Genomic DNA, 21,846 nt, shown 5'->3' on the forward strand with positions numbered 1-21,846 from the left:
AAGGATCTTCAGTAGCCTGGAGCTTGCCACATGTAGACTGATTGGCTGGGAGGCCCAGAGAGCTGCCTGTCTCTGCCTTCCCAGCACTGGGGTTACAGGCTCACACCACCCAACTCAGGGCCTGCCGCTGTCAAAACAACACCAACTGACAAGATCAACTGAGCTGTCTCTCCACGCTCCCTAGAGGGAAGACTATGGAAGATTCCTCTGTAAAGGAATCACTTGATTCCTCTGAAGCAGGTGGCTCGCCATGAATGTCCTGGGCTGTGTAATTCACTTGCTGCTCAAGAGGCAGCTGGTTCTCAAGCAGTTGGGGGTGGAAAAAACTGCTTTCAATCTAAATCCCTTCATCTTTTACACCAGGGGGGGGGGGGAGTTCAAAATAGCATCAAGAATAGAAGAGAAGCCAGGCACAGTAGCCTATTCCTTTAATCCCAGCACTTGGGAGGCAGAAGCAGGCGGATCTCTGTGAGTGAGTTTGAGGCCAGCCTGGTTTAAATATTGAGTTGCAGGACAAGCAGAGCTAGCTACATAGTGAGACCCTTCTCAAAACAAAACAAAGAAAGAAAGCCGGGCAATGGTAGCGCACGCCTTTAATCCCAGCACTCGGGAGGCAGAGGCAGGCGGATCTCTGGGAGTTCGAGACCAGCCTGGTCTACAGAGCTAGTTCCAGGACAGGCTCTAAAGCCACAGCGAAACCCTGTCTCGAAAAACCAAATAAATAAAAAAAAAAAAAAAAACAAAGAAAGAATAGAAGACTTAAAATTAAGCATGTAAGTCATTTAGCCACCAGACATTACAAAACTGTGTATATTTTTGAGATCTTGTCACTGTGCAAGGTGACGGGGAAATCATGGCTGGCCAAGGTTCCTGCCCTTGTAGAATTTTAGAAAAAAAGAATACAGTGACCATGCCTCTGTGAGAGAAAAGAGCGAGCTGTTGTGAGGAGAGGGTGGAGCTGGTCATTTAGATGAGGCAGCACAGGAGCCCTCTGAGGATAAGGTACCGAGATGAGGCTGAGAAGACAAATAAAACTCATCTGCTAAAAGATAAAGATAGGGGCTGGAGAGATGGCCTGGGATTAAGAGCCCTGACTGCTCTTCTGGAGGACCGGAGTTCAATTCCCAGCACCCACATGGCAGCTCATACCTGTCTGTAACTCCAGTTCCAGGGGATCTGACACCCATGGCAAAAATGCCAATGCACATAAAATAAAATATATAAAAAGAGAATAAAGGTAAAGTGTTTTAGGAAGGAAAGGTAACGTGTATAAAGGATTCTGTTTTAATCACAATCAATAGCTTTAAGCATCTTCTTCTATACAGTTGATGCTTTTCAAAGAGCAATATAGAGAATGAGCCGGCCCTCCCTACTGGAAGACAAGACTTAAATAGGATAACCACAGCATCTGGCTGCTATAATAAAATGCCACAGACTATGTGGCAAGAGCAATAGAAATTTATGTTCTCACAGTTTTAGAAGCTAGACATCCATGGTCGAGGTGCTAGCAAGCAGCTTCTCGTGAGAGCTGTCTTTCTGGCAACCTTCTTACAGTGCCCACATATGACCTTTCCTCCATGCATGGGGAGGAGGGAAAGGGAGGGGAGGGGGAGGAGGGGAGACCAGCCTTTGCTACTTAAGACCCCAACTCAAACAACAGACAAACGAAGAGGGGGTGTCCGAGGAGAGAGGCACAGAAGGCCTCTGAGGGAGAGGAACAGATAAAGATGTTCTGTGCAGCTGAAATGCTGGGTGGAAAGCTGAGAGAAGTAGCCAGGGCTGACCCAGCAGGTGGGAGCAGACCTGGGAGGACCTTGGGAAGGGAGGTAAAGAGTTTGGAAGGAAACCCTTAGGGTGGGTAGAGACGGGATTCTGAGACATCAGCCTTATTTTGGGAACAGGAAAGACTAGAAACAGGAAGAAACGAGAAGTTATATTTGTAACTAGATGTAGGGGTTGTAGAGAATCAAATATGCTGCCTTGACACGCTGGTTATTTTTAGCTAAAGGCACTTGAAAAACAGCAGATGCAAGAGGGACGATCTGACCTTCCTTTTGATTTTTTTTTTTTTTTTTTTTTGTGGTACTGGGGATGGAACCCAGGCTCAAGTGCTCTACCACTGAGCTACACTCTTGAGCCCTGACCTTCCTTCACTCCTAAAAGCAGGCGATGAAACTCACAAATGAAAAGCACCCTCCCTATGCTAGGAGGAAGATATCCACCTTTCCTAGTTTGGCTTCTATTGCTGTGATATAGACCATGACCAAGGGGGCTGGAGGGATGCATGGCTCAGTGGTTGAAAGCGCCGGCTGTTCTTCCGGACTTCCCCACGCTCATGCTGTGGCTCACAACCATCTTTAGCTCTAGTCCCAAGGGATCCAGTACCTCTTCTGCCCTATGTGGACACCAGGCATACATGTGATAATAGATCACAGAAATTCATGAAGACAAATATTAAAATAAATAGTTAAAAAAAAAAGACTACGGCCCAAAAGCAAGTTGGGGTGGGGAGCGTTACTTGGCTTACAGGTTACAGCCCATCACTGAGGGAATCCAAGGCGGGAACTCAGGCAGGAACCTGAAGATAGGAACCGAATCAGAGACTATGAAGGAAAGCTGCTTACTGGTTTGTCCCTCATAGCTCACTCACTTTGCCTTTCTAAACAACCCAGAAGGGCCTGCCCCAAGGGTGGCACTCCCCACAATGGGTTGAGCCCTCTTGCATCAATCACGAATCAAGAAAGTGCCCCCCAGACTTGTCCACAAGCCAAGCTGATGGAGACATTTTCTCAGCTGAAGTTCCTTCCTCCCAGATGACTCCAGACAGGGTCAAGTTCACAAAAAGAAAACCAATAGCACGCCACCCAAGGATGGAGAAATGCTCACAGATGTTGTCAGTCTAACCCCTATCTTCCTCATTGTTTTGCATTATTGCCTCCCGAGGCCCACGCTCTTAGTCTTGTTGTGTTTTCACAATTTATTATTCTTTTTTTTATTTAATAATTTATTATCCTTTGCCCAGTCGATTAATAGTGAGTCTCGTCCTGCGGACACAGGGTTCCCATGAATTCGAGGCTGAGCTATTATTGAACCCCCACCTCCAAATTCTTCTTTTGCTATGAAAATAAGTAGACCAACATGTTTCTGCTCCTCCCTCAGTTATAGAGGAGCTCCTTTAAGTGATGTAACTCCACAGCCCCCAGGTCATTTGCATGGCTGCTGCAGAAGCACTTAGACACACTGCTCTCCCAGTGCCCTCACGTGACCCTCCCAAAGCGCACACAGATTACAGATCCTCTCCCAGTCAATAAACCCCATGGCTTCCCATCACTAGGACCTGCTCTGAAATTCTTTTCTGCAGAGTTAACGAAGAATCCTGGCCGCAGTTGAGTAGTGGCCCCAAGCCACTGATACTGAGGGGGACTCCTCAGGGTGCACCATCAGCAGTGTTGAGCTGTGCCTGACCCCCAACATCAGCAATGTGACTGAACAATGTAAAAGACAGTGCTAGCTTCAATCGGGTTAGGAAGCTTTTTTGGGGGGTTGGGGAAGCATCTCAAGCAGGGTGAATGGAGGACCCATCCTGAGCAAAGTGCCTGTGGAACATTCTAGTAGAAACATCTAATTGGCCAGCTATTTGAGTCAGGAGTTCTAATAAGAGGTTGACCACAGATACTGTTTCTTTTTAATTATTTGTAGATAAGAAATGGAGGCCACAAGAGTCGGCAAGTTTGCCTAGGAAGAATATGGAAGGTGAGGAAAAGGCTAAAATGGGCCCCTTGAAGCCCTCTAATGTCAAAGGGGCTGATAGGGTCCTGCAAAGGAGATTGAGAAAAAACAGAGCAGTGGGGGAGGGGAGGGTGATGGCAACAGGGGTCTGTGTTATCAAAGCCACAAAGGCTGAAGCGACCAAGAGGAAGGAGAAAGCGCGGTGTGGTGGGAGAAGCCTTGAAGTCAAGTAAGATAAAAGGCCTTCCCAGGCAGGAGAAGATGTCAACTGCAGGCAGGCAGGAAGTGAGGGGTGGGGCACTCAGCAAAAGAATGTTCTTGCTGAGTGTGCTCGAAGCTGCTTCCTGAGGATCTGGCCTCTGACAGTAATACTGTGACAGCCTTTCTTTGTTTGGTTGGTTGTTGTTGTTGTTGTTTGTTTCTTAATTTATTTTACTTTTACTACAGGGTCTCATGTAGCCCAGGCTGGCCTTTAACTTGCTATGTAGCCAATGATAACTTTGAACTTCTGATTCTTCCGTCTCCAGCTCTCAAGCATTGTGATCACAGACTCGTGCCACCAAACCCAGCTATATGGAGCGCTAGCGACTGGCCCCAGGCATTGGGTTACCAACCAAGCTATATCCCAGCTCCTACGACTGGCTTCCTGACAAAAGTTCAGACCTTCAAATTTAGCTGAATGTTAAGTATATTAAGATTCAGGCCAAGGAAAAGAAACAATGTGGGCTGTGGGTGTAGCTCCGTTGATAGAGTGTCTGCCTAGCATGCATGACAGTCTGGGTTCTAGCCCAGCAGGGCATACACTGGGTGTGTGGCAGACCCCTGTGACTGTGGCGCTCAAGGAGGTGCCAGCAGAAACATCGAAAGTTCAAAGTCAATCTCAGCTACATAGTGAATGTGAGGTTAACCTGGGATACATGAGACTCTGTCTCCGAAAAGGGGGTGTAGGGAGCTTGATGAGGTGCCTGGGTAAGTAAGAGCTAGCTGTATATGCCTAAAAACCTTAGCTAAATTCCTGGAAGCCATATAAAAAGGCTGGTTGTGGTGGCTGGACTCTGTAATTCCGAAGGAAGCTAGCGTGGCCGGAACAACAGGAGAAGCCCCGTGTCAGCAAGAAGGAAAGCAAGAACTGACTCCCTAGAGTTGTCCTTTGACTTCTGTGTGCACCATGCAAGTACACACTCAACCATGAGCATATGCATGCATGCATGCACGCACACACATGTACCCACGTTAATAATAAAGAAAATAAGTTTAAATTTTCAAATGGGGCTAGAGAGATGGCTCAGTGTTTAAATAGCACGTGCTGCTCTTGTAGAGGTTCTCAAGTTCTGAGTTCAGTTCTCAGCATCGACATCAGACAGCTTACAGTTAATTGCATTAAACTCCAGTTCCAGGAGATCTGATGCCCACTTTTAGCTTTTCAGGCCCACACAGACACACACACATGTAGCATAAACTCACGCCAAAATATGCACATGTACACAAATCTTCAAAAATACTTTTAAAACAAATAATCTCCATTTGGGGGCTAATGCTTATTGAAATCTAACTCCAATCACTAGATACACATAATCGATATTAGATAACAGCAGGGTACCAAAGTAATGGCAAGATGGTAAGTTTAAGTAGGTCAACCAGTGTTCTAGTTTGGTTTCTGTTGCTGTGACAGACACCATGACCAAAAGCAACTTGGAAAGGAAACGGTTATTTCCTCTTACACTTCCGGGTAAGCATCCATCACTGAGGGCAATCACAGCCGAAATCTCGAGGCAGGAACTGAAGCAGAAACCACAGAGAAACACTGGTTACTGGCTTGCTCCCCCAAGCCCAGGCACCTGTTTCTCTCATACAGCCAAGGCATACTTGCCTAGGGTTAGCACTGCCCACAGTGGGCTGGGCCCTCCCTCATCAGTGAGCAATCAAGAATAAGCCCCACAGACCAGTCTGAGGGAGGCAATGCCTCAACTGAGGTTCTCCCTTCCCAGGTAGGCACAGAAATAAGTCAAATGCTCTAAAAGAACTCACTGGGGCAGAAGCAGGCAGATCTCTGTGAGTTTGAGGCCAGCCTGGTCTACAAGAGCTAGTTCCAGGACAGGCTCCAAAGCTACAGAGAAACTCTGTCTCGAAAAACCAAAAACAAGGAGCTGGAGAGATGGCTCAGTGGTTAAGAGCACCGCCTGCTCTTCTAAAGGTCCTGAGTTCAATTCCCAGCAACCACATGGTGGCTCACAACCATCTGTAATGAGATCTGGTGCCCTCTTCTGACCTGCAGGCAGAGTAATGAGAATACTGTATACATAATAAATAAATAAATCTTTAAAAACAACAACAACAACAACAAAAGAACTCATTGGATAGGCCATTTAAGGCTAGGCTCACCACCAAAAAAAAGAGTCCATCAGAGTATTTCAAATAGTGTGGACTTGCCATGGATCAGTAGAAAATCACATGACAGACTATTAACTGGGTAATCAATATCCAGAAGAAAGGCTCTGTGTGTGTGTGTGTGTGTGTGTGTGTGTGTGTGTGTGCATGTATGTGGAGGTCCCCAGTGTCATTTCAAGCACCATTCACCTTGGTGGGATTTTTTGGTTTGTTGTGTTGGGGTTTGTTGGTTTGATACAGAGTATCACTGAGTAGCACTGGCTCGCCTGGGCTCTGCAGAAGAGGCTAACCTCAAACTCACAGAAATCTGTCTGTCTCTGCCTCCCTGGTGCTAGTATTAAAGGCCTGTACTGCCATGCCTGGCTCCCCCTTGGTTTTTGGCCCAGGATTTCACATTGGCTTAGAGTTGGCCAAGTAGACTAGGCTAGCTGGTCAATGAGTCCCAGCAATATGCTTGTCTTTGCTGCCCCAACTTGGGGGATCGTAATTGTAAGCCACTACATACGGCTTTTGCCCATGAGACCTAGGGACTGAACCCGGGTTCTCATGCTTGTAAGGCAAGCCCTTACTGATTGAGCTAGCTCTCTAGCCCTAGATGTTCTTTTGTTTTGTTTTATTTGAAACAGGGTTTCTCTGTGTCCTGGAACTCGCTTTGTAGACCAGGCTGGCTTCGAACTCACTGAGATCCACCTGCCTCTGCCTCCCAAGTGCTGAGATTAAAGGCATGCGCCACCACTGCCCAGCCTCAAGATGTTCTTTTTTATGGAACAGGAGTTTTGGAAAAATTACATTCTAAGCTCAAAATCCACCTCCCCTGTGGTAAACCTACATTTGGTTTATAGAACTCCATTGAACACGTCGAGACTTGAGTTGACACACCCTATGTGACAGAGCCGTTCAATGTATAAATTAACCCCAAATCCAGCATTAATCGTGCTGTGTGGTTGCTATAGCATGCAAACACGGCTTTAAATTGTTTTAACACAGCTTTGGGTTGTTTTAATAAAAGTTTCCAAATAATTAATAACTGGCGGTCGTTCGTCTCGATGTCAACAGGACAGGATGTAGAGTGACCCAGCTGTGGAAGCGAGCCCCTGGGACTGTCTGTCTGTGACCCAGCTGTGGAAGTGAGCCTCTGAGACTGTCTGTAAGGGAGTTTCTGGACAGGCTCGTTGGGGTGAGAAGACCGCCCTAAGCATGAGTTGCAAGATTCTGTGGGGTGGGGGTCCCAGACTACATAAAAACAAGCAAGGGAGCTAGCCTTCCTCCCTCTCCCTCAGCTTCCTCACTGCAGGTGCCATGCGACCAGTCACCTCAAGCTCCTCTTGCCATGCCTCCTCCCACTAGAAGGGACTGTACTCTCAAACCATGAGCCAAAATAACTCCCTCTCTTTTGTGAGACAGGGTACCTGGCTGTCCTGGGTCTCACTAGACCAGGCTGGCTTGGTCTACAAACGCATGACCATCATCTGTCTCTGTCTCCCAAGCCCTGGGACTAACGGCACGTGACACGGTGGCCGGCAACCTTCTTTTAAGTTGCTTTATTAGTTATTTGGTCAGAGTTGCAAGAAAGGTGACTGACGCATAGTCCCGCAGCATTCTAAATTGCCAGAATAAATCTACAGGGCTGCCAAGCTTCTAGGATCAACGTGTAAGGTATTACCTCTTCCCATCCCTCTTTCCATTCCCACTGACAGACTCTCTCATCTTATACCTGATATGGCAGACCATTTCCAAGGATGGCCTGAGCTGAGGGTGTATCTCAGTGCTAGTACTTGCCTTATAATTTGCAAAGCTATGAGTCTGAACCAGGGTCCGGGAAGAAGTCAAAGATGACCCAACAACCCTTCCTATAGCGCAAACCTTTTGCCACTCCTTCCCTGAGAGATGGAGCTTGTTTTCCTCCTAGTGAATCCAGGCTGATCCTGTGTCTTAAAGTGACCAATAAGAAATAATAGGTTTGACTTATATAGATCTAGGCTTGAAGGGGCCTGACAGCTTCTATTTTTATGGTCTTGCTTGACAGCCACAAAAATCAAACTAGAATAGCCCACCGGCTGGTGAGCGATCACTGTATGAGAGAAAGGTTTTGTGGGGGAGAACCAAGAGGCTCAGATACAGCGAGACCAAGGCCTTAGACCCACAGGTAAAGTTGTCCTCCAGCTCTAGCTATGTCAATCATGACAACATTCTATGTCCGTGTGACTCTCTTACCACATAGGACTTTGGGCTGTGACTATTATCTGAAGGATTTCATGTGATTTAAACTGAACTTTAAATAGCTAGAGGCTGTTCTATAGGTCAGCACAGATGTCTATTTCCACTCTAATTCATCCAACACAATCCCACTAAAATAACAGGGCATGGCCTGGCGCTGCTGGCGCACGTCTTTAATTCCAGCACTTGGGAGGCAGAGACAGACAGATCTTTGTGATTTCGAGGCCAGCCTGGTCTACAGACTACAGAGCAAGTTCCAAGTTCCAGGACAGGCTCCAAAGGTACAGAGAAACCCTGTCTCGAAAAACAAACAAAAGAACAGGGCATGGGGCAGCTGAAAATTGCCTTAGCACCTGTCTTCATGGGACTCCAAGTATGTAGGCAATGTCTAGAGATGGTTGATGGAGAAGGATAAGATCTATTAGAAGGAAAGGAGGAAGAGGAAAAAGACGATGGCACCTGACTTCCCTCCAGCATCACCCAAAGGACAAGAGGAACACATGCTAATAACTTCATCATTTGTACACAATGTGGAAATGAATGGTTGGGGGTGAGAATGATTGATTTTTAGAGCTAGGCCTGGTGCCAGCAGTAGTCTGAGAGGCTAAGGCAGGATAAAAGTTTAAAGACAGCCTGCGTATCTCCAATACTTTAAAAGAAAAAAGGTAACCAGAGGCCTGGGGATGTAGCTTAGTGGTTGATCACTCGCTCAGTATGCACCGCAGTGAGAGGTTCGAGCCCCAGTTATCAAAGGGAGAAAGGAGACTTCCAGTTTCACATCCAACTTAAAGGATTAAGTTAAACAGAAAGTTAACTTTCAAAAGTTTTTCTTGTCTGATGAAAAGTGAGATTTTAATAGTTCCTTATTTTATTCTGAGGATGTGGCAAAAAGGTAGACGTTAAACCCGTTAAGCCCTCTGTTTGTGTCTGTATCGACATCGGTCATTTTAATCCCTACTTATTTCCCTCTTCTCTGAGGTTGAAGTTTTACATCATCATAACAGGTAGCACATAACGTAGCTCAGTTACATAGATTTTTTTTTCCATTAGAAGCCAGGGTGTCATGTAGTCCAGGCTTGCCTCGAACTCGCTATCTAGTTTGTTAATTATCCTGTACTCTAGATCCTTCTGCATCCACCTCCCAAGGCAGGTGTGTAATGTCAAAACACATCGGGTTGGGCTGGAGAGATGGCGCAGCGGTTAAGAGCACTGACTGCTCTTCCAAAGGTCCTGAGTTCAATTCCCAGCAACCACATGGTGGCTCACAACCATCTGTAATGAGGTCTGGTGCCCTCTTCTGGCCTGCAGGCATACACACAAACAGAATATTGTATACATAATAAGTAAATAAATAAAATATTTAAAAAAAAAACACGTCGGGTTTAGTTGGTACTGGCGATCCACACCTAGTGCGCAGCCTAGTCGGTTTTTTTTCTTTGCAGCACACCGTAATCTCTGTACAGGAGTCCTATGTGTTTGGGGAATGGCAATGTTCCAAACATTCCTCGATTTTCCACAGAGGCCTGCGTAGAAATTTCCAGGAGTGGATAATGATCAAAACTCAAAAGACTATTAAACTCAACCCCAAACTAGTATTTTACCCTTTGCTGAATCTACCGTGCACAATGCAGAAGGACAGAGGCGCGAAGCCAGACCTTAGCTCCGGACGTAGAACGCGGGACTCCTGGATTCCTCCCTCCCGGCCCATCCTACTGGGTGCTCTTTGGGCGTGGCCCAGTTAGCGTGGTCGACTGGGCGTGGCGTGTGTGAGCGAAGGCGTGGCTGAGAAGAGGAACTTCCGATTGGATCCAACCCAACAATTTCCGGTAGCACTCGACAATTTCCGGCCAGCGGCTCCGCCTCCGCCGACGCACCTCGGGTATTTCCGACCTCTCTCGGGTTTTTCCGTCTCTTCCTCGTTTAGCACTCTCCACTTCGGCTATTTCCGTGTCGCGCTCGGAGGAACTCGGCAGCCACTCGGCCTCCCCCATCCCCCGGTAACGGTCGCTGGTGAGTTTAAATGAGCCGGGGCTGGCCGGGCCGGAGCCGCTACGGGGGGGGCCTGAGGCACTGCAGAAAGTGGGCCTGAGCCTCAAGGATGACGGTGCTGCAGGAACCTGTCCAGGTAATGCTAGTGCCTGCTCCGAAGCCTGGCGCCATGCCTGGGTCGCAGGCAGCGAACAGCCACTTCGCGGCCTGCTGCGGCCTAGGCCCGGCTTCTCCCGCCTCCCTTTCGGCGAGCCCTACCTGTCTTTCGTCAGTGCCGAGGCCTGGCCCGCGGCCTCAGCCGAGGTTTGCCCCGGTCCCGCACTACTTCTCGCCTCTTGTGCGAGCGCGGTTCGGCGGGAATCACTCGGTTTCCGTCGGCCCTGGCGTCCGGCCATTCCCCTCCTGGTAGTCGGGGGCCCTGCCAGCGGTGGGAGACGAGGGGCCGAGATGGCGCCCCGAGTGCTCGGCGCCCCGGGGGCCGACACAGGAGCGCTTTAGAACCGAGCTGGTGGGATTTCACCCTGGTGGGGCAAGTTTCCGGGTGTTTTCTTTTATGAGAGCTGGTCGAGGGAAGAAGGTAAAATTATCCATATTTTTGATACTAGTTTTTGTTTCGGTGGCGGACTTTCCTGTCCACGTTACCGTTCTCGCTCAGTGGATTTCCCACCGGACAATGACGGTCCGAGGAGGGAACTCCTAGGCCCGCTGCTGCGGTGCAAACACCCCACCAAGCAGGGGAGTGGGCGACAGGGCAGGACTGGGTTTTTCCATGACCTAGCATTGGGTATCGAGAGGCATTTTATCGTGCATATTTAGAAGACGTTTAAGAAATTGGAGATAATTGCTTTCCCGTCCATTTGACTCTTCGTCCATTCCTCAACCACATCAAGGTATGCTTTTGACGCACACGCTGCTGTTGTCAAAGTGTGTGATGCCTTGCCAAGTCATTTCCCCCGCTGCCACATCTGAAACCTTTTGTCCCTTGGTGATGGACCAGGTTTGGGAGATTTCTTGTTCCTCCGTAGGATCTTTGACATGACCAGAGTTGGCCTCCATTAAATTATTGCCATTAAGCCATAAACTTTATTTTGAAGTTATAAAGCAAACCGATTTTAGAAATGGCTGCGAATGGCCTGAGGTAAGGCTGACAACAAATGGCAAATATTTGAATGCGTCAGAAAGGCATTTCCTTAGCTTCCCATGCAGCAATTGTTTTCCATGGTTAGCCTCATCGCCTGCGTTTACATGGTGACAGCTATTAGTATTTGAATTAATGTAATTCTGGGTTGTATCTTCACAACTGTACGTGCCGTCGTACGTTGTATCAGTTCTTCCAAAGCTGTGTTTCTTTCCAAATTTCTCTTCTTAGTGTAGAGTCCCTTGTATGACCCTTTTGAGGCCTAACATGCAATTAATTCGGATAATTAGGTTTTTTTTTATTTTATACTGTAGTTTTGCTGATTCTTTTGCTTTTCTGGATCCAAAAGGCTTCCAAAGTGATGTGATAGTTGCAGTGATAGCGTGTAAATCACTAATTTTAATTTATATTAAAGCGTAAGAGAGTAGACTGTATTGTTTATGGGAGACAGAATCCAGCAGGTTTCCGGTTCGTCTTTAAAATCCTGCTAGCAATAGTACACTTTCGTCCCTTTATTTTCCTCCGTAACTTTGTTCATCAGAGTGTAGGATAATGGTAAGAAGTTTTAGGGTGTGAGGGGGTGAGAATTTGGGTTTTCATTTATAGATATAGAGGCAGGAGGTCAGGAGTTCAAGGTTATCCTCAGCTACTGAGTAAGTTCAAGGCCAACATGGGCTGCCTGAGCAGTCTAAAAAGCCAAACAAAACCCCAAGCTAACAACAAAAGAGTAGTTAAAGGGGGGGTCTCAGACAGTGGGAAAAATGAGCTAACTTCAAGCAGGAATGCTGTCGAAGATGAGAAAGACCTGGTATTAAAGAATGAAGGGAAGCAATATTAAGATAAGTGTTTTAAAAATTACTCATTCCATATATTGGGATAAAAATAGTGTTGAAAACATTTTCTTTGTTTTGCTCCTGGTGATCTAGGCACAGGACAAAGTTGACACAAATAATGCTCAACTGTTTGTTCCTACTTTTCCCCCCTTTACAGATTTTACATGGACTACCGAGCAGAATGTGCCAAATAGACTTAAATATAAGCCCCTCCCCAAGTTAATGCTCATAGAAAAAGTATTATTTTGTATTTGAGTCCTTACCCCCCCCCCCCAAAAAAAGTCTTCCTATTTCAAAGCAAATTTTTCTTTTGTGGCAGGTCTCACTGTATAGCCTGGCTGGGATTAAAGGCTTTCACCACAGTATTAATTTGGATGCTTGTTAAAAGTTCACTTGATAAAATTGGTGGTGTTTTTTTGTTGGTAGGGTGTTTTGTTTAACATTTGCTTCTTGTGTGTGCACGTGTGTGTCAGTCTTGGTGGCAAGCATCTTTACCCTCTGAGCCTTTTCACTACTCTGTTGTGGCTTTAAGAGGGAGGCATTTTATATAGATGTATCAATTGATAAAGCTATATCAACTGTTTCTGTAAGTGAAGCTTCACAGAAGTATCGGATAAAATTGTCAACAAGCCTTTTGAAAATGATTTTAATATGCAATAGAGTAACTGGATATAAAAACCCTGCGTGTTAGCCTGCTTCTGAAACTCCAACTAGAAGCAGGAAGATGCTGAGTTCAAGGTCAGCCTGAGCTACGTAAGACCGTCTTTAAAAAAAAAAAAACTAAAAGTAATTTGGGTACTATTTATATACATATTCTTTTGGAGTTTTATTAAATAATGAAGAAGTACTTTTGGCTTGGGGTAAGATTTCCCCAAGTGTCATCTAAGATTGATTGAAAGAGTACCCTACTCTGACTCTCTGTGAGAGGTACCGTGATCAGGAATCAGAGGGATCTAAAGTAGCAGTGGAACGGGAAAGTAGGTAAAGGGTTGTAGAGGTAGAAACACATTCAGGAAATAACCTGGGAAGTGGAACTGTTGAAACATGGGGTTGGGGCTTCCTGGAGTTGGTATCAAAAATGACTGCCTGAATTTTATTTTGGTGGTACTGTTTTAACAATGAAAAATCCAGCTGGATGTTGTGGCTCATGCCTTTGATGTCACCATTTGTGAAACTTGTGAGATTAAGGCAGCTAAATCTGTTAGTTCAGGGCCAGCCTGGTCTACATAGTCAGGGCTGTATCGTGAGACCCTTTCTCAAACAAAACACAATTCAAAACTTCCCAAAGCTAAAATTAATCCCTTAGAAAAAAAAATATATATATATATGCATGCTTTTCTGCCTCTTAGGATTGGGGGAGGATTCAAAAGGACATTTAAGAATTCTGATTAGAAGAAAAGAAGTTGGAGATAACTTGTGAAACTACCAACTATAAAGACATAATTCCTAATCTTAGGGTTCTAGTCCTGAGAACATGGAGAATGATTAGCAGGAAAAATTGGATGTTAAGTATGCATTTGATTATACAGATACTAATACAGGAATTCAGGAAAAGAGATATCTTTGTAGGTCAGGAAAAAAAAGGAAATACTTGCTTTTGAGCAAGTAGAATTTGAAACCTAAGAAATTGGAAAGGAGGAGGAATATTCTTGGCATGAAATGGCATAAGCAAAAGCCCAAGGATGAGAGTGTTATTTGGGGAGAAACAGTAAAATATTGTATTCTTAACTAGAATAGAAGCTGAAAACAGAAGGGTTTGAGTAACCAGAATCAGATTACAGGAGACTTCACATTTGAGATGAAAGATTTAGATTTAGAGTATTAATAGTGAATCTTGGACTGACTTTGTACCCTCTTTGTAGCCCAGGCTGGCCTATAACTTACTATGCTCTCCTCTTTGCCTCTGGAGTGCTGGGGTTATGAACTTGTACCACTACCCCTGGCTTCAAGACAGTTTTAATAGAGCTGTGTAGTGAAAGCAGTGTGTTGGGACCAGGAGGAAAAGACAAGTTAGTTACATAGACTGGAAGGATGGCCCACTACTTGGTAATGTGGACCAGGGTTTTTAATTTTGGCAGGATTGACATTTTGGAGAACGTGGAGTGGGTTCTGTGTGTATTAAGGAGTGTTTTACTGCATCTCTGTTTATTTACCAGATGACTCCTCCATTTTGAGACCAAAAATGCCCCCCACCAGACATGGCTTAATGTGGGGTCAGAAAACCACCTAGATACAGAAACATCGTACAGAGCTGGGTATGATGGCAACCTGCAATCCCAGCACTTGGGAGGTAGAGGCAAAAAAGGATCAAGGAATTCAAGGCTTGCCTCAGCTGTGTCGTAAGTTTGAGACCAGCCTGGGCAAAATGAGACCCTGTCTCAAAAGCAGAAACATAAAAAATAATCTATCAGATAGGTAAAAACTAGAGTTACTGAAATTATATTCTAATGTATGAGATAAATTCTGTAATTTGTGACATTTTTTTGTTAGGGTTTTTCCCTTTCTTCCTCCCTCCCTCCCATCCCCTCTCCCTTCTTTTCTCATACCTTACTTTTTATAAAGCTTTTCTTTCTTGTTGTTTTTCTGGCCTTAAAACAACTTTGTTTTTCTTTTGTCAAATATAAGACCAAACAATTCATAGCAGTCACATTTAAATCTGAGTACAGTTTACATTTAAGATACTTGAGCTGAGTGTGGTGGTGCATGGACTTGGAAAATGGATGCAGGACCATGAATTTAGAGCTAGCCTAAGTTACATAGTGAAAACCTGTCTTAAACTATACAAATAAAATTTTATTTCAGCAAGTTGTGACAACGTAAGCTGTAATCCTAGCACTTGAGACACAAAGGCAAGCAAAGAAGGAGTTCAAAGACGTTCTCTGTTACATAACGACTTAGAGGCAAGTTTGTGCAATGGGGCTCCTTTTTTCTTTTGTTTTTCAACAAAACCTCACTTTTGGGTCTCTTCCTTAGTTTACTAGCCCACTTTTATTTTTGGGAATGTTTTTTCTTCTCTTTTTTTTTTTTTTTTTTTTTTTTTTTTTTTGGTTTTTCAAGACAAGATTTTTCTGTAGCTTTGGAGCCTGTTCTGGAACTCCCTCTATAGACCAGGCTAGCCTCGAACTCACAGAGACCAGCCTACCTCTGCCTCCTGAGTGCTGGGATTAAAGGTGTGTGCCACCACCACCCAGCTGCTTTTCTTTTTCTTAGGATTTGTGTGTTTATATGTGCACATGCCCCTACATGCTTGCAGGTGCCCTTGGAGGCCAGAAGAGAGCCTTGGATCACATGGAACTTAAGCCAACAGGTAGTTGTGAGCGGCTCCACGTGGGTCTTGTAAATTCTGTCTGCATGTATGCCTGAAGGCCAGAAGAGGGCACCAGGCCCCATTACAGATGGTTGTGAGCCACCATGTGTTTGCTGGGAATTGAACTCAGGACCTCTGGAAGAACAGTTAATGCTCTTAACCTCTGAGCCATATCTCCAGCCCAAGTTGTCTATTTCTATTCCATACTTAATGTAGAAGACACAACCTTTCTCCATCTCTTCTTGTGGTAGCTGTGAGAATCTTCACCTAACCTGTACTATTTTTTTTCTTAAACTCTACTTAGTACAAGTTATCCTCAAGCTTCAAAAACAAGACCCCCCCCCAAAAAAAAAAACCCAGTTTGATATTATCAGAATAGATGGTAGGACTAGGAGAGGCCTCAGTCAGCAGAGGAATTGCTGCACAAGCACGAGGACCTGAGAGAGATTGGATTGCTAGCAAACATGCAGAAAGTCGACTATGGCTTAGCTACCTAACTCAGCCTCAGCAAGTTCCAGGCTTATCAGAGGGACCCTGTCTCAAGAGGACAAGGCAGAACAGGATGGAGATGGACACCAGATGTCTTCCTCTGGCCTCTGCACATGTGTGCACGCACATGTGTATACAGTGTACAGCTAAAAAAAGTTCTTCGTTTTTAAAGGTGAAGAACAAATGAGGAAGACACCTGACATCAACTTGGCAATGCTCAAGCACATGAATGCATGTACATACAGTGTACACAAAGAATACATAGCAAGTAAGAATTTACAGCTTTATGTTGTTGGTTCATCTTTTATCTGAAAACACCCAGGACTAGATCGGTAATTTCCTCAGTGGAATGTCTCCTACATATTTTGTTAGAAAGGAAGGAAAGAATGCTGCTCTGTTTGGCTTCCTAACTTTGTTTAGCAACTTCTCACCCATCTGGCTTTTAATCTGTAGAAATGGTGCCCTGGGTGCTGTTTTAGAAGAGGCCTACAGGGTGCTGAGTTTAGCTCTGGGTTCATCATCAGCTCTTGATTTGTAATGCTAGAGAACAGTCCATTCCACATCCCCTTCCCTCAGTGAGTGGCCTATCTATCACCCAGGCATCGATACCTGAGCACAGATTTGGGGTGGCCCATCTCTTTGTTGATGCTAAGAAAGGATTGATGTTCTGGGTAAATCTTCATTTTTTTTTTTTGTTTTTTATTTCTTATTTTGGGACAAGATCTTATTCGCCCACGGCTTTCCTGGTTCTATTTAGCCCGTGTGATTAAGGCTCAGAAGTGATTTGTTCTCGTCACTGTCAGAGGAATCATCTTTATTTACTTGAATTTGGCTATGAGATTGTAATAAACATTCAAGAAATAACTGCTAAGTTGAGTTAGAATTAATTTCTTCTGTCCTGTTGTTTTCTGAGTGACTCTTTGGTAGATTGTTACAGAATCCAAAATTCTGAAGTTCTCAAAGGAGAATATCTGAAGTGTATCACATATTTTAATCTTAGTATCAGATATATTTTATATTATGCACTGTTTACCCCCAAACCCAAAAACTCCATGACAAAATTAGAAATTAGAAAAAATTTGCATTTTGTCCTCTCATAACTAGTATCCATTGCCCACCTTCAGTCCTTCCTCATCTCCTTACATTTTGCCTGTTGTTCTTTTCTTCATATAATGCTATACCTACATGAACATTTGTTTATGTGCATACATGTATTATTGATTAGAAAAGATTTTTTCTGAGATTGTGTAAACTCAGTATTATATATTTTAGAATAATGTTAGGTAAATAAATAGTGATAGTTTAGAATAATACTTAGGTCCATCCATTTTTCTGCAATTTAAAAAAAAAAATTTAGAGTAGAGTAGTATTCCATGTTTTATGTATACCAAATTTTCATTATCTGACTCGTTGATGGACAACCAGGTTGGTTCTAGTAATTTTTTTTATATTGAATAAAGCAACAATAAACTGGGCTGCAAATATCCCTGTGGAAGAAAGGGTATAGGGCTCTCTGGGTATTTCCCAGGAGTGAGATAGCTGAGTCTACAATGACTGTTAATTTGCGGCTCCACCAACAGTGGATAAAGGTTCCTTTCTCACCATATCTCTCTGACATTTGTTGTCAAGGTTTGTCGGTGATGGATAGTGAAAACTGCCTCTTCAGTTCATTTGTCCATTTGTTAATGGGTAGTTTTATGGTATTTAATTTCTATAATTCTTTGTAAATTCTAGATGTTAGCCCCTCATCTGACGTGTGGCTGGTAAAGATTTTCTCTTATTCTGTGGGCTGTTAACTCTGCTGATTATATCCTTTTGAATTTTCATGTAGGTTCATAATACTTGAGAGTTAGTTTCTTTGCTGTTGATATTATATTTTAAAAGCTCTTGCCTACCTCAGTATATTGAAGGGTATTCTCTCCGTTTTCTTCTAAAAGTTCCTGGGGTGGGTTGCTTGGTTGGTTGGTTTTTCCAAGACAGGGTTTCTTTCTGTAGCTCTGACTGTTCTGGAACTCACTCTGTAGACAAGGCTGTCCTGGAACTCACAGAGATCTGTCTGCCTCTGCCCCCTGGGTGCCAGGATTAAAGACGTGCACCACCACTGCTTGGCAAATTGTGCTGTCTGAAACAGGGACATGAATCAGGTTTTAAATTAAGGTCAATTTAAAAATGATTTTTAAGTTGATTTTTGTACAGTTGAAATCTATAAATGTAGTTCCCTCCACCTGCAGAAAGAAGTCAGTTGTGTCAGCACCATTTGTTTACTAGCCTGCTTTGTCTACAAAGGATGCTTTTGCCTCCTTCCTCAAATAGTAAACTTTGCTACTTTATTTACAAACGTAAGTTAGATAGCAATGATTTTGTAGATAGAAAGAATAAAGGTATTTGGGAGTGTATTTGTTTTGACAGGGAATGTCTCACTATATATGTCCGACTGACTTCAAACTCACTGGATGCACCTGCGTCTGCTTGCTGGGCACTGGGATTAAAGTATGTGCCATCACACCCCCTTGATCTTGGGTTGTTTGGTTGCTTGCTTGGTTTTGGTTTTTCAAGACAGGGTTTCTCTGTATAGCCCTGGCTGTCCTGGAACTTGCTCTGTAGACCAGGCTGGCCTCGAATTTACCGAGATCCTCCTGTCTCTGCCTTCTAAGTGCTGGGATTAAAGGTGTGCCTCATGACCGCCTGGCTAGTCTATAGCATGTTAAGCACCTGCCCTGGAGTTCATGCTTACCAACCCGTGTGTTTGATTTTTAAGATTCAGCTTCTAGCCAGGCAGTGATGGTGCATGCACACCTTCAATCCTAGCACCCAGGAGGCAGAGGCAGGAGGATCCTGGATTCAAGAACAGCCTAGTCCACAGAGTGAGTTCCAGGACAGGCACCAAAGCTACACAAAGAAACCTGTCTCGAAAAACAAACAAAAAAGTTTCCAAACTGTATGATTTAAGAAAACAAAATCAATCAGGCGGTGGTGGCGCACACCTTTAATCCCAGCACTCCAGAGGCAGAGACAGGCGGATCTGGAGGCCAGCCTGATCTACAGAGCAAGTTCCAGTACAGGTTCCAAAGCTACAGAGAAACCCTGTCTCAATTTAAAAAAAAAAAAAGAAGAAGAAGAAGAAGAAGAAAGAAAGAAAAACAAAATCACCCGATGAGTGACCAAACCTTTTGATCACTAGTAGAAATTTGAATATTGCAGATATTGCAGTTAATAAACAAAATGAAGAACTTTAAGTTGGCTAGGTATCTTTGTGTGTGTATGTTTGAGTGTGCATGAGCATGCATATGGGGAGTTAAAGGACAGCTTTCTGAAGTTGGTTCTCTCCTTCCATCATGGGATCTGGAGACCAACTTAGGTCATCAGCCTTAGTGCTTTTATCTGCTGAACTTTATCTTGGTATACAGACATACATGCAAGTAAAACCCCCTGCACATACATACATACATACATACATACATACATACATAAATCTAAAAACATCTCAATCAATTCTACAAATATTTATTGAGAGTCTATTACACACACACACTAGGTTCCTGTCAGCTATATCAATGCTTCTTATAGGATGAGAGTATTTTTGAGTCTCAGAATGTATGCAGCTTTCAGTATATATTTAAATTATAACAAACCGCAGATATACACCAGGTTTTCGAAACATGCAAGTTTTATTATATATGCCTTTATCTGGGAAGCTCTGTAGTTTTCACAAGATTTTCAAAAGAGTGTATATAAGTGGAAGTCAGCCGGGCGGTGGTGGTGCATGCCTTTCCCAGCACAGAGGCAGAGGCAGGTGGATCTCTGTTAGTTGGAGGCCAGCCTGGTCTACAAGAACAAGATCCAGGACAGGCACCAAAGCTAATGGCTCACGTGGTAAGTGCACACCTATAATCCCACGCACAGGCAGATTCAGGTTATGCTTTCAGTTTGAGACCAGCCTAGTCTATAGAGCGAGTTCAAGGCCAGGCAGGACCTTGTCTTAATAAAAGGAGGGGTGTAGAGGGAAGAGTGGGCTAAAGATGAGCAATAGTAAATCTTGCCAGAATCTGCAAATAAAAAAAATTAAAAAACAGAAAAAATTTGAACACTTAGTATTTATTACTGCTGTGCTGTGTTGATATATACTACAAATACATAAGAAAGAATAGAGTCCTTGCCTAATAGCATGTCAGTAAATTAGCAGCAAATATGGTGGCGCATTTTATGAGGGTTCTAGATGTTCTGCACAGCATGTGTTTGGTACTTTTAAAAATGGCTTTAATGGTTGCAGAATCCTAGAGTAATCTAGCAAAGCTTTCTAGCAGATCCTGTTTTTGTTTAGTGGCCTTATGATTTTTATTTTTCCTTATCCCATCTTTATTTCCCAGTTAGTAGAAAACCCTCTATCGAAGTGGTTCTCACCCTTTACAGTTCCTCATGCTGTGGTGACCACCAACCATAAAATTATTTCCTTGCTACTTCATAACTACTTCAACCCACAGGTTGAGAACCACTGCTCTGGTCCTAATGAATCTCTTTAGTGTGGTGTGATATTCAGTATTGTAAATATTCCTTTTCATGAGATTGAGCATTATTGAATTGATTTGTATGAAAGTATTTTGGAATAATTGTATTTAACTGTTCACAGAAATATGACACATTTAAACATGTACATATGTACATAGAGAAAGAGAGAGAATCCATAGCCTGGAACTCTCTCTTTCCAGCCCCCTATTTTAAAAAAAATTAAGAAGCTTTTTTTTCTACTATATTATTAAAAATTTAAAATCTATCTCAAAAAAGGAATGGGGGTAAAAAGAAGAATGGGCTAAGGAATTTTTGTGGATTATTATTTTAAACTAAGTTTTGGGGATGAACAAGTTATTGGTGGAGAAAAAGGATATACAAAGGTAGGAGATCGGAAGTTCATGCAAGGATTGAGAGAGTAAGTGTAGATATGTTAGAAGTCATATAGTGAGAAACTTCTAGCACACTAGAATTTATTCTGGTTGTTGCAGTTTTATCACTTAAATTGGTAAAAGTGGGCTGGAAAGATGGCTCACTTGGTAAGAGCACTTGCTGCTCTCACAGAGGACCCGCAGAGTTCCTAGCACCTGTATGTGGTCTCATAACCACCTCCAAGGGATCTACCCACCCCCTACCTCTGTGAGTGCCTGCACGCACATGTAAAATAAATAAAAATAACCAGGGCTGCTAAGATGCTGCAGCAAGTTAACAGACTTGCTGCCAAGCCAGATGACCAGATTTTGATTCCTAGGGCACACATGGTAGGAGAGAGGTCAGCCTTTGACCTCCTGTTACACCGTGCCACACACACATCCACCCGCTACACATGCATGCACAAACAAAAATAACATAAATTACAAATAAGAACTTGAGTATTATGTTCAAGGCTGTGTGCCAGAAGTTACTCATAAACTATATGTATTTATGTGCCTTTCCCCTCTGTTCACAGGCTGCCATATGGCAAGCACTAAACCACTATGCTTACCGAGACGCAGTTTTCCTCGCAGAGCGACTGTATGCAGAAGGTTTGTGATCTATTCATTTGTATAGAACCAAAAATGAATGAAATATATGAAATTCCATCACTTTTTATGACTATCAAGATTTATTCATTCTGTCTTTAAATTTTTTCTTATTTTATTATCCTCTAAGGTTATTAATTTTTAATCCCCTAGAGTTAGTTTGTGAGCCTCCCTAAATGTGTATGCTGGGAACCGAACCCCGGTCACTGTATATTCTTAATTGCTCAG

At 43.7% G+C, this 21,846-nt stretch overlaps 2 protein-coding genes across 10 annotated transcripts in view; one reads left to right on the forward strand and one right to left on the reverse strand.

Moving 5' to 3' along the window:
- Positions 1-10,091, reverse strand: part of Myl4 (myosin light chain 4) — a 39,490-nt gene extending 29,399 nt beyond the window's left edge. Inside the window, exon 1 of one of the 2 annotated variants that reach the window (XM_050120371.1) lies at positions 9,990-10,091. Coding sequence is in view for 1 of the 2 variants with exons in the window: in XM_050120370.1 (XP_049976327.1) it covers positions 5,451-5,466 (16 nt within the window). In the remaining variant the exon portion in view is untranslated. Of the gene's footprint in view, positions 1-5,450; positions 5,468-9,989 lie in introns of those variants that run through there. The other variant, XM_050120370.1, reaches the window with a different exon arrangement.
- A 197-nt stretch (positions 10,092-10,288) lies between these two features.
- The window catches only part of Cdc27 (cell division cycle 27), a 52,230-nt gene continuing 40,672 nt past the window's right edge, over positions 10,289-21,846 (forward strand). For 3 of the 8 annotated variants that reach the window (XM_050120366.1, XM_050120367.1, XM_050120369.1), the window contains exon 1: positions 21,554-21,621. In XM_050120366.1, coding sequence (XP_049976323.1) covers positions 21,554-21,621 — 68 coding nt within the window. Of the gene's footprint in view, positions 10,460-10,586; positions 10,901-21,545; positions 21,622-21,846 lie in introns of those variants that run through there. The other 5 variants (XM_050120360.1, XM_050120365.1, XM_050120361.1 and 2 more) reach the window with 4 other exon arrangements.

The sequence above is a fragment of the Alexandromys fortis genome, unplaced genomic scaffold (genome assembly GCF_014885135.2).
Source record: "Alexandromys fortis isolate MF-2015 unplaced genomic scaffold, M_Fortis_MF-2015_v1.1 scaffold_174, whole genome shotgun sequence".
NCBI classification, from domain to species: Eukaryota; Metazoa; Chordata; class Mammalia; order Rodentia; family Cricetidae; genus Alexandromys; species Alexandromys fortis.